Source organism: Bombina bombina, chromosome 5 (assembly GCF_027579735.1).
Source record: "Bombina bombina isolate aBomBom1 chromosome 5, aBomBom1.pri, whole genome shotgun sequence".
In the NCBI taxonomy this organism is placed as follows: domain Eukaryota; kingdom Metazoa; phylum Chordata; class Amphibia; order Anura; family Bombinatoridae; genus Bombina; species Bombina bombina.
Genome location: NC_069503.1, coordinates 265,098,089 through 265,114,811, shown reverse-complemented (window position 1 = coordinate 265,114,811; position 16,723 = coordinate 265,098,089). Strand labels below are relative to the sequence as shown.

The window sequence follows — 16,723 nt, the reverse complement described above, 5'->3', positions numbered from 1 at the left end:
TATAGTTATTTTTTTTACTTTAAATGCAGTAAGGGTGGGTTTAATGTAAATAAAAAAGGCAATGAGCACCCAAACCCTAAAAATCAGTAAAAGTCCACACCTCAGGAGTCCAGCAAGAAATAGATTCAAGATGGTGAATTCATATGACTTCTTTGATAGGAGACAAACACAGTGAAATGCCTGGTGAGCAGCACAATCCTGGTGCCAGGCAGCACACAAATCCCTAAATCTACTTCTGCCCTAGGAAGATCATGGAGGGGAAAAATCAAATACAGGAAACAAGGTCTCATTTTTGTCAATGTCACAAATATACTTTTTTTGTGCAAGGACAAGATGGTGTAAGTTGTAATCAGAATCCGGTCAAACATGAAAGTATGGTCTCTGATCACCCCACCATCCCACTAACTAGGTAACTGGGGTTAACAGAAAGGCAGAGCCCAGCCATGCTGCCACCAGTGCCACGGGTTTGAAAGAGATTTATTGCACTTTTTAAGGATTCCTCCCCCCACCTCTGCTTAGAGATCCTTAAAATGTGCCCCAGGCAATGCATGTCATTCTGGCTCTGGGTCCTTTGTTGGAAGGGAACTTACTTGTTGGGTAATAATAGAACCGTAATTAAGCTGCATTTAGCGTGTTGCTAGTATCAGGCAAAAACAGGGCTATAAGTAAGTCTGGTCCTGATACCTTACCTTAGTCACGTCATCACCACATTCCTGACGGGTCGCAGAACAGAGCTGGGGGCCTGTCAGAATTTTTAGCCTCCCTTCTTCCCTTTGCTAAGTTGAGGCTGGAAGCGCCCCTCAGAATTATGCGCCCCTGTTGCCCCCCCCCCCACGCTACGCCACTGATTCAGGGCAATTCTACCTAAACTTGAGAATCCAGGAAGGGGAGGTAAGTGGATCTGTAAAACACTGAGTGTGTAGGCCGCAATTGATCAAAAGACCTCCGCAGACACAGAAAGAAAATGGTGGCCGTTCCCGCCACTTCGGCCCACTCTCCTCTATTCTTCAAGGCAACTATCAATCCGGACTCCGTTAAGTAACACGTACCTCCTGGCCAGTTACCCCGTTTGGAAGCTTGGGAACAAGTGAATGTAGGCTCCTAGGCCTCAGAGTAGGCCGCAGTGAGATGTGAGGTGTCGACCCCCGGCACTAACAGGCCTCCGCAAGGGGGGGGGGGAGAAGAAAAAAGGACTGCATATGTTTACTTGACCTCCGGAGCGGAGCCCCGACCCTCCGGGGTGTCATATATCTTTTTATTAGATCTCTCAGTAGTCCTCGTGGCTATCGTAGCAGATAGCAGATGCCTTCAAATACATGCTCCGCCACCCAAATGCGCACTGGCTTGACGGGTCTTCTCTTACTCAGATCTCCTTGATAGGAACTTTTGTAATGCAGCTGAGGCGAGTGAAATCTCTGGAGCGGAGCCCCGACCCTCTGGAGAACTGTGTGGGAGTTGAGAGAGTCCCTGTGTGTCCGGATGACTGCGTAGGGTAGCAGCAGCTACCTTGCTTCTGTTCCGCTTCAGGAGTGCACTTAAGCAAGAAGGGACCAATTCACGGCGGTACACCTGACGATCTCTCACGGCACACTAGTGTGCCGCGGCACAGTGGTTGAAAATCACTGCTGTAGAGGATACAAAGAAACAGAAGCACCACATGGCCTAGCACTGTATATTCAGTTCTAAGATGGTATATGAGAAGTTTGCACTCATATTTGTTGAAGCACCTCTCTTGATGCAATTGGAGCAGGCTGGAATCTAACAGTCACCCAGCAGACTGGCCTCTGGTGTAGCTCAAACTATTATAGTGACTCATATACCATCTTACAACTGCATATACAGTGCTAGACCATGTGGCACTTCTGTTTCTTTGTATCCTCTACAGATTAGAAAATATTACACTGTCCCCGCATGGCTACTTTATAATACTACCCGGCTGTCAAAGTTTCCTGTGGAGAACACTGATGTTGTTACTCAGCACTGCATGAACATAATTATACAGAGGTATTTCAGATCACCACACTATTCTTTAAAGTAAGTTTGAAACTCATTTTGATCTCTTTCTAATTACTTTAATTTGTTACAGTTTATGTGTACACTCAGTTCACATATTGGGGTATATTTAGGTAAGTGCGAGCGGACATGATATGATGTAGCGTATCATGTCCGCCGCACATAGATACGCTGTCGGCATTTATCATTGCATCAGCAGTTTTTGTGAACTGCTGGTGCAATGCCACCCCCTGCAAATTCACGGCCAATTGGCCCCTAGCAGGGGGTGTCAATCAACCCATTCGTATTCGATCGGGTTGATTTCTGTCTGCAGCCTCAGAACAGGCGGACAAGTTATGGAGCAGCAATCTTTAAACCGCTGCTTCGTAACTGGCATCAAGCTCCATACGGAGATTGATAAATTGACCCCATTGACTAACTCATTTTTCAATGTATGCAACTCTATTTGAAAGAAAGAGTTTACTTCCTGTGAGCATGTTTGACTGTCAGCATTCTGACTTATGCAGGGTTAACAGATTCCTCACGACACCTGTACCTTTGACCTCGCAGTAGTTTATATTCTCCAAGCCTCCATTAGTTTTTGCTCTCGAACCCTCGTTGTCAGTAGCTTTTTCTCTCCAAGCTCCAGTCTCCTTTGGTGCTTTTTCTATTGATTTCCGTATTTAAAAGGCACTGTACATGTTCTCAGAGAATGAGAGTGTTAGCCAGAGGTAGTTTGGGCCTTTAGTTTTTCTCTAGCAATGGTATAAGACCTGCCTTTCAAATATTTTGAGAGCACCCTAGCAGTAACTTTATGCAGTATGTATAGCTTATTTTAACCTGTGACTGACAGTATATCCACCTATAACCTCCCATCTTGCCCACTGTTATCTCTCACATTTTGGCTGGGTCAATGTTTTTGCATCACTTGCTGCATCCACCTTGACTCTTAATCACCTCTTGACTAGGCTAGTCACACTCTCTCACCCTCTATATCACCTCTTCTCTTTCTCTTTAACGCTACACTTATTTTCCTCAATAATTCTCCCTTTTCACACTTACACTCCATATATAACTCACTTGACCGCACTATGTCCCTGTCTGTGCCTCTATGCCTCTCCTGCTATAAACCCTCTCTGATATTTCCCTCTCTCCCTTTTTCTTTCCCTCTATCCCACACCATCTGTCTCTCCAGTCATTATATAATCTTATCACTCTCATACTGTACAAAATAAAGAAGTATGAATATATTGTATGTGGTGCTCTATGTATGTTTCAAGCACGTATGAGGAGAGTGTTAGCAACATAAATATGTTTTTGAAAGAATAAAAAAAAAGAAAAACGGACACACTTTTTTGGTTTTTAGATCTATCTTGCATGCCCCTCTCATGAAGACAGTGAGAATGCAACTAAAATGTATCTCATTAAAAATATGACCCAATCTGCATATAATGTTTTGGAATAACAGATCTGCATATAATGTTTTGGAATAACAGATCTGCATATAATGTTTTGGAATTACAAACAACAATGGATTGAAACGGGGGAAATAATCAGTCCAATAATACTTGAAAATGCAAATGACTTCTTGACTATTGCAATTTCGCTAATTTCTCTGGTAAATACATTATGGGCCAGATTACGAGTGGAGCATGATAAACACATATATACACATATAAATACATATGTACACATATATAGACATATATCTATACATACATATACATCTTTGTATATGTATGTATGTCTATGTTAAAGTCATTTGCTTGCCTTTTATTCTAACTCCTGAGACCTCATATATTTGAGCCCTTATAACTTTTGTGTGCAATATTTGTTTTAATCATTTTTATTAGATGGTGTTATTATGAGTATAACTGTGCTTTGTAATGTATTTGTGATGTGTTTTGTGACACTTTTTTGTTTCAAGAAACAGTTCACCAGAGCTCTGAGTACATGATATCCCGACTGCGCTCAAGCGATCTTTCAACTTGTAATATGAGAGCAATTTAACTTGCGTGCAAACGAACGTGAAAACCCGATATCCCTCATGCGCAAACCATTGCACTACATTCGTAATCTGACCCTATATGAACTCAGACATTTGGAACCCTCTTTTGACATACAAATATAACTTAAAACTTCCAATGTAGTTTGCAACTTATGTCACACATGCAACAGTATGATCATTACTGATAGCTTATTCTTAATAGTATTTTTTTTTATATATATAGATGAACAAATCAGACATACCTTCTTGGATGTATATATGCACATTGATAAATGTGCAAATACCAATACCGAACCCTCAAAGATAAACATAAACTTTTTTTTTTCTTTGATGTATTTTACTTAGTTGTAAGATTTTTAATGTAGTGAACTCTCCAGATATTTATACCAAACTGGAGTTTACTTGCGTGTACTGTAACAGTCTACTTTTTCTTTCTTTTTTTTTGATAAACAGACATGGTATCACATATATCACACAGGAATAAGAGTCTAAATATATTTATTTTTAGAAGTAAGCATGTCATATTTTTTTCCCATTTTTTAAATTGTAAGACTGATCAATGGCCACAAGATGGCAGTGTTCCCTTCATGATTTAGCCCTTCTCCTCTAGTCATTATTATTTCACAATTCTGCTGCAAATATACATAAAATAATAGATATAGTCTAGAGATGTGCATTTGTTCTGTTACAAATTCGAATTCATAACAAAAAAAGGATATTTGCACCAAAGGAATTTAAAGAAAATAAACAAATACTGAAGAAATGTGTCAGTATTTTTTTTTTTTTTAAATGACCTTTAAGGGGTTAAATACTTTAGCGTACTGGACAGCTGTACTAAGCCGCTGCTCTACTTCATAGAACCCCGCTGTGCTAATAAGAGGCTTAGTATGGCAGCTCCCAGGGCCTGTGCTAAAAGAGAAGGTCCTTTAGTGAAAGACCAGGGAGCCACCGCGCTAATAGGAGGCTCCGTGAAGAAGAGGAGTGTCTTAGCGCGGTTCTCCAGCGCACTAAAGGTAAATATAAAGCTACCGGTGAACTTTTCACCTGCAGTTATGGAACATTTTCACTTGTTTAGCGAATGTAAATGTTCTAAGAATAATCAGTATTTGTTTTGTTTTAAATTAAATGAATATCAAATAGTGCAGCCAATTAATATTCAGGGAAACAATTGTCCCTGAATATTTGTTACAAAAGATTTGGACGAACCCAATTTTTTGGCGTTGCATAAGTCTAATAAAGAGCAATACATTGACAGCACATCTCCATATCTTACCAGATTAAAGGCACAGTAAAGTCAAATGTAAACATAAATGGATTGGATAGAGCATGAGATTTTAACCCATTGACACAAAATGACGTAAATCTACATCATGTGGAATGAAGCTCATCATACCACATAATATAGATCTATGTTGCAGGAAACTACATTACACTAAAGCAAAAACAATAAACTAATAAATAAAAAAATATATAATAAAAACATATAAATTAGGTACTGGAAGACAGCTACCAGTACCTAAGATGGCTGCCACTAGTAGGAGGGGCGAGGGTTAAAGAGCTGTTGGGGGGGGGTCAGGGAGGTGGGAGGGTTCAAGAGGGATCACAACATTTTTTTTTAAAGTCCTAAACTGCATACCGGCAGACCTTCTGCCAGTACCTAAGATGGTGATGACCATTGGGGGGGTTGGGGGGTGGTGAGAAAAGGAAGGGAGCTGATTGGGAGGGATCAGGAAATTTAGTCAGATGGGAGTGTAATTTCTGCTATGCATCAAAAATTAACCTTAGAAGCTAAAAGGTGCGCAGCTGCAATTAGCGGCATTCTAATTGCCAAAAAGCAATGGTAAATGGTAAATGGTGAACAAAGGGGATCCCACATTAAGTCAGTTACACAATCCTATTTCTAATTTTCAATAACAAATTACTTTATTTGTGCCCAGAGAGCAGTCTATTTAAAATTACTGAAAAATAAATAAAAATAAATAATAATCCTATTCTAATACCCCTATTAAAAAACAAAACAAAATAAAAACACCCCCTAATCTAACAATAAACTACCAAAAGCTCTTAAAAGAGCCATTGCCCTAAGTTAAACAGCTCCTTTACCTAAAGAAATTACAAAGTACCCCCTAAAAGTAACCCCCTCATCCACCCCACCCCCAAAATAAAAAAACCTAAGTCTAAAAAAACCTACACTGTCCAGAACTTAGCACTTCTCTGTTGTAGCTATAATGTGCACCACGCCCGTGCTTAACCCCTTTAATAAGCACAGCAATCGATAAACAAAACACTACCTGCTATTCCTCTACTGCAGGAGTGCGTTATCAAGACATAAATAAGTTCAAAAATAGATGGTCGAAAAAGTGCATTTTAACAATAAGATGGTTGACAATATGAAACCTGTATGAATTGTTTTATCCCAAGTTGTCATAAAATATTTTAAACAACACTTATAATCAAATTGTTGAAGCAAAAAATTGCTAGCAGGTTTCAAATAAAGAAAATCTTCACATATCCAGTTGTAATAGTGTAAAACATAGCTTTTATTTAAAAACTCTGAATAAAAATTTATTTTTACAGACCTGGAGTAGAATTCTTATTCTGTGACAAACAAAGTGCTAAATACCTCCGACACCTGAGTGGGCGTCACTAGATGCGTTTCCCCGTAGCTTTCTCAATAGTGACTAAAAAAAACTAAACTACCCATTTGTATGGGCATTGCCCTTAAAAGGGCAATCAGCTCTTTTGCTGCGCATTAAAAAAAAAAAATCCCTAGTCCAAAAAACAACAACCCACCCAACCCCCCCAAAAAAACCTAAGTCTAACCCCCGAAATAGGTACTCACATTTCCTGAAGTCCGGCGGTGAAGGTCTTCTTCCAGGCGGCGACATCTTCATCCAGCACGGGGACATCTTCTATCTTCATCGGGAGGGAAGGTGGCGAGGAGCATTTAGGTACCATTTAGCCAATTGGATGAGAGCTGCTGAAATCCTATTGGCTGTTCAAAACAGCCAATACGATTTCAGTAGCTCTCATCCTATTGGCTGATTTCAAAATTTCAGCCAACAGGAATGCAAGGTACCCCAATATAAATGGGGTACCTTGCATTCAATCTTCAGTGTGCAGCGGCAACCTCATGAAGAGGAACCTCCACACCGGTCCTGCTCCGCGGCCGCCAGTTCTGCTCTGTTAGATTAGTTTTTTTTGGTGGGGGACCTTTTTTTTTAATAGGGATATTAGTTTAGGTTTAAAAATTTTTATTTTGGATAATTACTATATATTTTCTGTAATTTTAGATTTTTTTATATTTTGTAATTTTAGTGTTTGTTTTTTTGTAATGTTAGATTTTTTAAATTTTTGCAATATATTTTTTTCTTAATTAAATCTTAAATCTTGTAAACTAATTGGGGTTAATTTATGGGGTATTAGGTTAGGGGGCTTAGTGATTAGATTGATTTTTTTTGTGTTGTGGGGGGTTGGCGGTTTACGGGTTAATATTGTAATTAGGTAGTTGACGTTGTGGAGGTTTTTGCGGTTTATGGGTTAATAGTGTAATTAGGTAATTTGTGTTTGTAGGGATTTGGCGGTTTAAAGGTTAATATTTTAATTTGCGGATTGGGGTTAATTACTTTCTTATTTTGCGATGTGGAGCTGGCGTTTCGTGGTACATTTTGTGCATGCGTTAGGTTTTTAATATTTCTTGCGAGCAATTAGTTTTTTTTTAATACTTTGTGCAGGCATTTTTGTTGTTGTTAATACTTTGTGTGGACGGTTAGGTTTATTTGTTAATATTTCGTGCTGGTGATTAGGTGTTTTTTGTTAATACCTTTGTGTGGGCGTTTTTTTTGTTAATACTTCGTGCGGGCGGTTAGTTTTTTTTGTTAATATTTCGTGCGGGCGGTTAGTTTTTTTCGTTAATATTTTGTGCGGGCCTTTAGGTGATTTTTGTTTAAATGTTTTGTTTGGCTGCAACTGATGACAGCAACGGACGCGTTACAAACGCGATTATAGTATAGATGAAGTCAATAAATAAATATTTAAAGGTATCTTGAAAGTAATTATCTTTATTATGTCAGTATGGAAATTATATATACAACAGCTTTTCACTGCCTGAATTTGGAGCAGCAATTAAACAATATAGAAATGCTGTGATAAATTGCATAAGGCTAGATTATAAATGGTGCGCTAAAGTTAGCACGGGTTGCGATAAGTAATATCGCAACTGCACTAACTTGCACGCGTATTACAAGTTGAGAGTAAATGGGTGTGCTCGAGTGCAAACAAAATTTGCATACATATATACACATATAAATACATATAAGCATGTATATAAATATATATAAATATAAACACACCTCAAAATTTTAAAAATATTTTGTAATCAATTTTACTATATATTAAATGTAAATATTTTACATTCCAATGTTCTTCACTTAGAAGAAAAGTTCTTAGTATTTTTTTATATAAAATTTGAATGTAAAATATTCATAACTACCTTCTGGTTTAGCGATGTAGATCTTACGCAGTGTCGGATTAGCATGTGAGCGATAAGTGTTTTATTTTTTAACGCATGCTCATTGAATTCTATGTGAAGAAGTTAACTCAATTGCAATATCTGAAGTCCTGAAGTTACGTTTTACTTTCAATTTGACTCACTAACCAGCCCACATTAAAAATAAACTTTGAGCTCAGTTAGTGCGCAAGCGAAAAAATAGCAAGCCACTTATAATCTGGTCCATAGTAAAAAGACAACACAGAAGATACAAAAACATTACTTGATACAAAATATAAAATAATCTAACACAAACTTTTTCATAAAATCAATAGGTAAAGTGTTTAGAAAGTGGCACTTAAAACTGGAGTTTTCCAACCATGAAATAAATCAATAAACCTGACAAAAATAATCTTAAGAAAATGTGTTACTGAAATAGGAAGCAAACAGTACTAAGGCAAAAATCCAAATCCAAACTGAAAATCCTTACCTTAGGGAGCATTTTATAAACGTCTTCAGCAATTAAAATGCTTTTTTTATTTTCCACTTCATAAGTAATGTTACTTCCCAAGGAGGTGTTGTTTTGGGACACAATAAAGTTTTTAACAGCATTGCAGCATGAGGATAAGTACAACCTACAATAAAAAGCAAGAGTTTACCACAAACAACAAATACATATACACAACTCAGTTTATTTCCGATAAACCCCAATAGTAGATTATCAGGATCTGCCATTAGATTACAAGAATGCTGTGATAGAATAGCCACAAGTTAAAAATAAATGTAAAAATGTGTTCTGCACAAGTAATCTGCCTATTACTGTCACATACCTTCCAACTGTCTTATTTTGAGAGGGACAGTTCCTAATTCTAAACTGTCCCTCTGAGACAGCCATATGTCCCTCTTTACAGAATTTCCCTTAGACCCAACAATTGAACACACAGAAACATGCGCAATCTGCCCTGACACACCCACAGACCACCCAGAAACACCCACAATACCGCCCACTAACCGCCCATGTACCCTCACCTCCCAACACGTCTCCACCTACAAAATGGTGACAGGCTCCTATAAATGTTCTGTGTCCCTCATTCTCAGCCACAAATGTCGGGAGTTATACAGTGGCACATTATTGAAAATTACTTTTAAACTCTAGAGAAATAAAGAGTGTGCAGTCTTAATCATCCTTTCTGGAACATGGCAGAAGCTTACAAAAGAGTTTCTATTAAGACAAGAAGATACAACAAAATGCAGGTAACAGAAATAATAGCAAACATTGCCACCTACTGACAGAACAGTATATAATACAAAGACAATATACTCAAAGTATTTGTTGTAATAAATACAAGAACACTGTATTCTAACACCCCCAGTCAAAAACTATTCCTTATTTTAATCCCATTTTGGATCTTAGTTCTACAAATCTGTTTCTTGTGAGCAGTTTTGTCATAGCATCTGTAATCATGTTATCAGTCTCACAGTATGTAAGCATAATCACATTTTATTTTATCAAATCATGACTGTAATGATGTCTGACATCAATCTTGCAATGATCTTCTCATTGGTTGCAAGTTTTACATCCTTGATTGTCCTCATATAAGACTGTAGGCTGGGACATTGGCTCTCCATGATCTTCAAGCACATTACGCACCCAAACAACTTCTTGAATAGGCAGCAGAGATGTATTCTGCCTCTGTAGAAGACAAAGCCACTGAAATATACTTCTTGCTGGACCAAGATATAGGACTGTTTCCTAATTTGAACAAGTAACCACTTGTTGATTTGCAAGTGTTGAGGTCATCTGCCCAATCAGATAGTTTTAGTTTGTTTGAGATACCTCATGAGTCTCTTGATTGAAATCCAGTCCACTTGACGTGCTTTACTTACGCGCCTAAAGAGAAGCGACATGGAAGCTGAGATGTCTGGATGTGTGGTGGTTGCAACATATAGCAGTAGCCCCACTGCTTGTATGTACTGATCATAAGTAGAGAGAAGATCTTCTTCTCCTTCCAACTTTAGATATGCTGTGTCCATGGGAGTGCTCACTCCTTTGGCTTCGGTCATGCCAATCTGCTGAAGAACTGCATCAATTTTAGATCTCTGTTTCAACAGAAAGCTGCTGTCCTCCTTATGCTGTATGTTGATTCCTAGGTAATACGTCACATCTCCAAGGTCTTTAGTCTCAAAATGTGGGTTGAGCATTGCTGTCAACTTTGCAATTTCCTCGTTCCTTTTGTGAGCAATTATTAAGTCATCCACATAGAGTAATATATGCATATTTTAGAATCTACACATTTTGAAAATAGGCATGGATCAGCTCTACTTTGTGTGAATCCTTCAACTAGCAGACATTTGTTTATTTTTAAGTTCCATGCTCAAGCTGTTTTCTTAAGTCCATAGAGAGATTTTTTGCAATTTGCACACAAGATGCTTTTTTCCATTTTTTCCATATCCTTCTGGCTGTGCCATATATATTTCCTCTTCAATATCACCATTAAGAAAGGCTGTCATGATATCATAATGTTTCACTATCATTTTCTGTAGAGCTACCACTGTCATCAGTGTTCTGAAAGTACTTTATTTTGCAACTGGTGCAAAAGTAGCATCATAAACCTCTACAAAATTTTGTGAGTACCCTTTTGCCACTAACCGTGCCTTGCACCTACAGACTTTTCCTTCAGAGTCACATTTGGCTTTACAAACCCATTTACATCCTATTGCATGCTTGCCTTGAGATAACTCTGAAAGTGTCCATGTCTGGAGTTCACTAAGAGATGTTATCTCTTCATCAGCAGCTCTGATCCATTCTTGGTTCTCATGGGTTGGCAGTCTTTGCATCTCATCCCTTGAACCTGGCTCTGACTGTAGTGCTAGACGAGCCATATAAGTCAGACGTTTGACTGGGATATCTTTGTTGTTTCTGGTGGACTGAAGTAACTTGTGGCTCAATTTCTTCTTTTTCAGCTTTTGGATTGTCTGTGTTAATTTCTATTTCTGTGTCACTTTGTTTCTTGTCTTCCTGTAGCACTGATGTGGAATTTCCCACAGTTTGAACAGTTTGTATCAGTTCATGTAACTGTAAACACACACATCAACAATTACACTTCTTCTGATTGTTACCTTATTTGTGTCTTAGTGTAGAATTCTGTATCCCTTCTGGGACTCACTGTAACCTACAAGTACACTTTCTTTTGCAGAGGCACCCCATTTTGTAAGTTTTTCCTTTGGAATGTGCACGTAGGCTTTGCTACCAAAAGTTTTGATATGGCTCAAATCCGGTGCCTTTCCATTCCACAGTTCATATGGGGTTTTCTCAGTCGCTTTTCCTGGCAAGATATTTTTTTTTTTTTTTTTTTTATATATTTTTATTGAGGTATATTTAAAGGCATACATTAACCATAAAAAAAAAATAAGTTTTTGCATCATATGTCACATACAATGAAGCTTCACTGTTACAGGAATGGTGAAATAAACATAAAAGAAATGTAAAGACAACAATTTACATACCATGCAACCATTGTATATATAGGATGCCAATCATCTAGAAACCTTCTACATGATGCCTTAGGCCACTCTCGGACCATCATAAGTAATAGTAAACACTAATATATAATGCAATGTAATATATAGTATGACATTCACCTCCTTTAACCCCTTAATGACCACAATGTACCCTGTATGTCACTGGTCGTTAAGGGTTTTTTCAGGACATAATAGCACAAGTCTAGCAAGAAGACGCTATTAATGCCCTCCCTCCAGCAGGCTTTGTGGAATAGAGCAGTCTCAACGCTGGTGGCAAGACCGTGCTATAAAACAATCAAGTCCCAAAAAAAGGCCGGCGACATACAGGGTACGTCGCTGGTCCTTAAGGGGTTAATAATAAATAGAACCTGAAATGGGATATTGAAACTAGCACCTCAATATAGGCAACCAAAAGCTGCGTTAAGAATGTATGCTTAGGTGAAAGGTAATGGTGATCAGTCCTGCTGATCCGGATGGGCCTACAGATTAATTTCTTTGATGTTATGTAGGATTTAAACCATAGGAGGTAGTTAAAAATAGTACAATGAAAGAAGGCAATAATAAACAAAGGAGACCTCTTTTGGATCTCATTAATAAACCTCATTTTTTTGTTAACCAAAGCATAGAATATAATATAGAATATATGAAATAATGTAGTATATAATGCGAGTGTTGTTTAGCAAATAGTATTGGAAATATTAACAAGAATGACTGTTCAATGGCATGGTCTCTATGATTAAGACAGTAAAACAGGGTACATTGATAATACAATTAACTCTTTTCCTGTAGAATGGCATATCTCAATAGTTATAGTAAAAAAAAACAAAGTTTAACCTCTTTTTTTTTAAGCAATATAGTGTAATATTGTATAAATCTCTCACGTGTTACCTTAGGCCACTCAAGGACCTCACTGCGCTGCAATTATCTTTTAAGAGAGTATGATAAACAGTAATTTGAATGAAAAAGCTTGAACTCAAGTTGTAGGTAATGTTGAAGATTATGAAGATGTGGCATGGGCAAGAGAAGCCACGTATTTAACCCTCCTAAACTAGGAGGTATATTATGGAAGGGGGGGGGGTTATTAATATAATAGGCAGCTTATTTAACAGAAGTGTTAGTCCATCCTACTCTAGACATAGAACACACACTATAAGGTAAGATTATGGAGTCCAATAAGGCTGTGGCTATAGCAATACTTTATATATTTTAAATATTTAAACAGGTTCAAAGCAAATGTGCGAGGGTCTAGATATATATTAGGTATTGAGCGCTGAAATCTATCTGGAGATACTAGGGCCTCTACTCTACCTGTAGCCCATACATAAGTGTAGGCGAACTCGGACATCCCGGCCGCAGATATCCAAGCTCCCCAGCTCATGCTCACCTAAGAGCCACATAAAAATAGCTGCAGAATGCATGGTAGTCAGGTGCATACAAGATAGTGGTGGATAAGCCGTTGGGCTAAAAGGGATATTATAAGATACAACTTTATGCTGAGTTGCTATGACTACCTCTATAGGGGATATTAGTGAGTAAGTTATTAGGTGGTAGCTAAATCAGAGGAGGCATCACAATGCGCTATTTATGCTAGGCAGAAAAGGATGCCTCTATATGTAATACTTATAACTCAAGCTATTTGTAGCAAACTAGTACCTTGGTAGTTAGAGAGTAAGTAATATGTCTTATACTCAAGGTGCGTGGAGACTCAATATAGAGTCTGGTGAAGACAGGCCTTCAAGAGAAGTGCTAAATAAGAAACATATAAGCTAGTGTTGGAACTATATCCTAAAATAGATAAACAATGCACAAATATTAATAACAATTGAATAAAGTAATTTCAATGCTAGCATAATTATCCCTCCATATTTGTAAAGCACAGTTAGTATCAAAGCAGGAGAGGCAAACAGTAGGACACGCAGCTCAACTTAACACCAGTGATAAACTATATACATATAAAAGGTGTATGTCCACAGTGTGATTTATGACGCTTATACCAAAGAGAATGTGGTGAAGTCCTTCAAATCATAAGTGTAATTATTAACAGTCCAGTCCCAACATTTATCTAACCAATACCACTCCTGGAATTGGCCTGTCTGAGAGGTGATGAGGAGAAGTAATTTATCAAGCAGTGGGAAAGTAGGTGTCCCTCGCTATTCCATTTCTGTACACCAAGTCCTCCAATGGCAAGAGGGTCCGGCATGCACTGATCCAGCATCGCGTCCATTCTTTTAAGACCCCCATTAGGAGCTAACCAAAGCTGTGTCACAGGAGGATGGGTAGCTTTGCGCACCATAGGAGAAGATAGGTCACGGGGTGTTGAGAATGTCGGCTCATAAGTGTCAGGCCTCAAGTCCGGTGCTGTCTTCATCGATTTCACAGGCTCCGTCTCAGTATTACTGACAGGACTCACTGCAACCGTCTCGGTAAGCTTACTGGTTAAGGCGGAGTCTGTGTCTAGCGGTTCTGGCATGGAGGAGCTAAATGCTGTTTCAATGGAGTTCAAGAATCTTGCGTGATGCGCAGCTAGCAAATCAGCAAAGGCTGTAATAAAAGTGAAGGGCTCCATCTTCGCTGCCGAATGCGTAGTAAGTCTGACACACTAGAGGGATATTATGATACCTTAGACTGAGATTGTTGTTCCCCACAAGATTCTAAGAGCTGGGTTGAGGTAATTTGTGCAACACAGTGCTGTGGCATCGCCACTTGCCGTTAGTTCAGTGATATGCAGAAGACAAGCAGATCGATGGGGTATTGCTCTGTAACACCCGTAAAAAAACGAAGTCCCATATGATCTACGGATCTGATGCGTTTTCTCTCACTTTTTTAGTATACTTTCATGTTGTGGTTGTATGCTTTAGGTGCTGTTATTAGAAATCCTTATGGAGAGCTTCTCTCTCGAGCGGCCATTTCCAGCGGCACTTGGCTCCGCCCCCCCTGGCAAGATATTTTGAAGATGGCATGCTGCCATAATTGCCTCTCTCCAGTATATGGTTGGCATATCCTGGCCTTTCAATAGTTTATTGGTAGAGCTTTCTAATTAAATAAAGAATATTGCTGAGATTAGCTCTATCGTGCACCTTTTAGAGTTCTTCCCAACTTTTTTTTAAGCTGTTTTACAATTGCATATATGTATGATTTGATAATCGTCTATGCAAAGGGAGAAAGTGCTCTGAGCTTCTTTCTATATCCACTTATCTGTGAGTTCTGCCGGTCTGGCATCATTCGCACACTTCCACGTACATTCTGTTATTAGCAGAATCTTCATCTTGAATTTCCAAGACTGATAGTTCTGGTTTGTCAGATTTCCAAATTAAAGTTTAGTTGAAGCTGTGTTAATAGCCATTTTTCTGTTTTCCTGTTGTAGTCTTTATCTGTTGCTATATCTTGCACTTATTTGCTATAGCATGCTTTAACTGGGCCCATAACCTATTGGAAATTACTTTTAAACACTACAGAAATAAAGAGTGTACAGTCTTAATTTTCTTTCTGAAACATGGCAGCAGCTTACAATAGAGTTTTTAATAAGACAAGAAGATACAACAAAATACAGAGAACAGAGTTAATAGCAAACATTGCCACCTACTGGCAGACCAGTATATACATAGATAATATTATCATAGTGGTTGTTGTAATAAATATGAGAACACTGTATTCTAACACACATGAAAGTTTTTATTACCAAATTGACTTTGTTTTCTTGGTATCCTTTATTGATGTAAGTAGGTTAAGGAGCAGCAATGCACTTCGGGTCCCCAGCTGTCCTCCATAAAAATACTGAACAATCAGTCAGTGACTTGGCACAATGATAGATGGGGTAACACAATTCTCACCCAAAAGCTCTACCCTAGCCCCCACTCTTGATCCCTCAATGTATCTTTTTTTTTTTACCAACTGAGCAGTCATTTTACCCCTTGGCTGTCAGTAACATACAAATAAATAATTCTCACCTCTTTGGCTGCCAGTAACACTCGTAAACAGAAGTGATTTGACCCCTCTGACTGCCCCTCTGCCATATTTGTAATGAGTTTAGTCATAAGAGGCATTTTACGTTTAGCTAATTCAGATAAAAAATACAATTTTCAAAAAGTTTCCAATTTACTTCTATTATCAAATTTGCTTTTTTTCTCATGTTATTCTTTGTTGAAGAGATACCTATACAGGCACACGTCTGCAGCATTTCATGACATGAAATAACGCTGCCATCTAGTGCTCTTGCTAATGTATAACACTGTTGCATAACTGCTGCCATATAGTGCTGCAGACACGTGCACACTCCTGAGCTTACCTTCCTGCTTTTTCAACAAAGGATAACAAGAAGGTTGGAAGGTTGTTTAAAATAGTATGTTCCCTTTCTGAACCATGAATTAAAAATTTGGGGGTTTATGTACACTTAATTGAAACAATGCTCAGTAAAATAAGTTGATGATTGGCGGCCGAGTTCTTGAGAACCAGACTCTTTGTTGTATGTAAAATGTTATAACTTATTGTTACATTTTCTTTTTACATTTTTATTTCCCTTTAAAAAAGTGATTCAGTTTAAGAATATTAGTCCCTGTGTTAAACGAAGATTGGTTTCAACTGCAAGCTCAGAGTCCCTTATGTTTAACACACACACACACACACACACACACACACACATATATATATAGTTACACACACACACATACAGAGGCGTAACTAGAAACCACAGGGCCCAGGTGCAAGAATCTAAG

At 38.2% G+C, this 16,723-nt stretch overlaps 1 protein-coding gene across 1 annotated transcript in view; it reads right to left on the bottom strand.

Annotated features, from left to right (window-relative positions):
* ST8SIA6 (ST8 alpha-N-acetyl-neuraminide alpha-2,8-sialyltransferase 6) overlaps positions 1-16,723 on the bottom strand; it is a 382,325-nt gene that overhangs the window by 115,312 nt on the left and 250,290 nt on the right. The window contains exon 5 of the mRNA XM_053713979.1: positions 8,980-9,124. Within this exon, the coding sequence (XP_053569954.1) occupies positions 8,980-9,124 (145 nt within the window). The remainder of the gene's footprint in view (positions 1-8,979; positions 9,125-16,723) is intronic.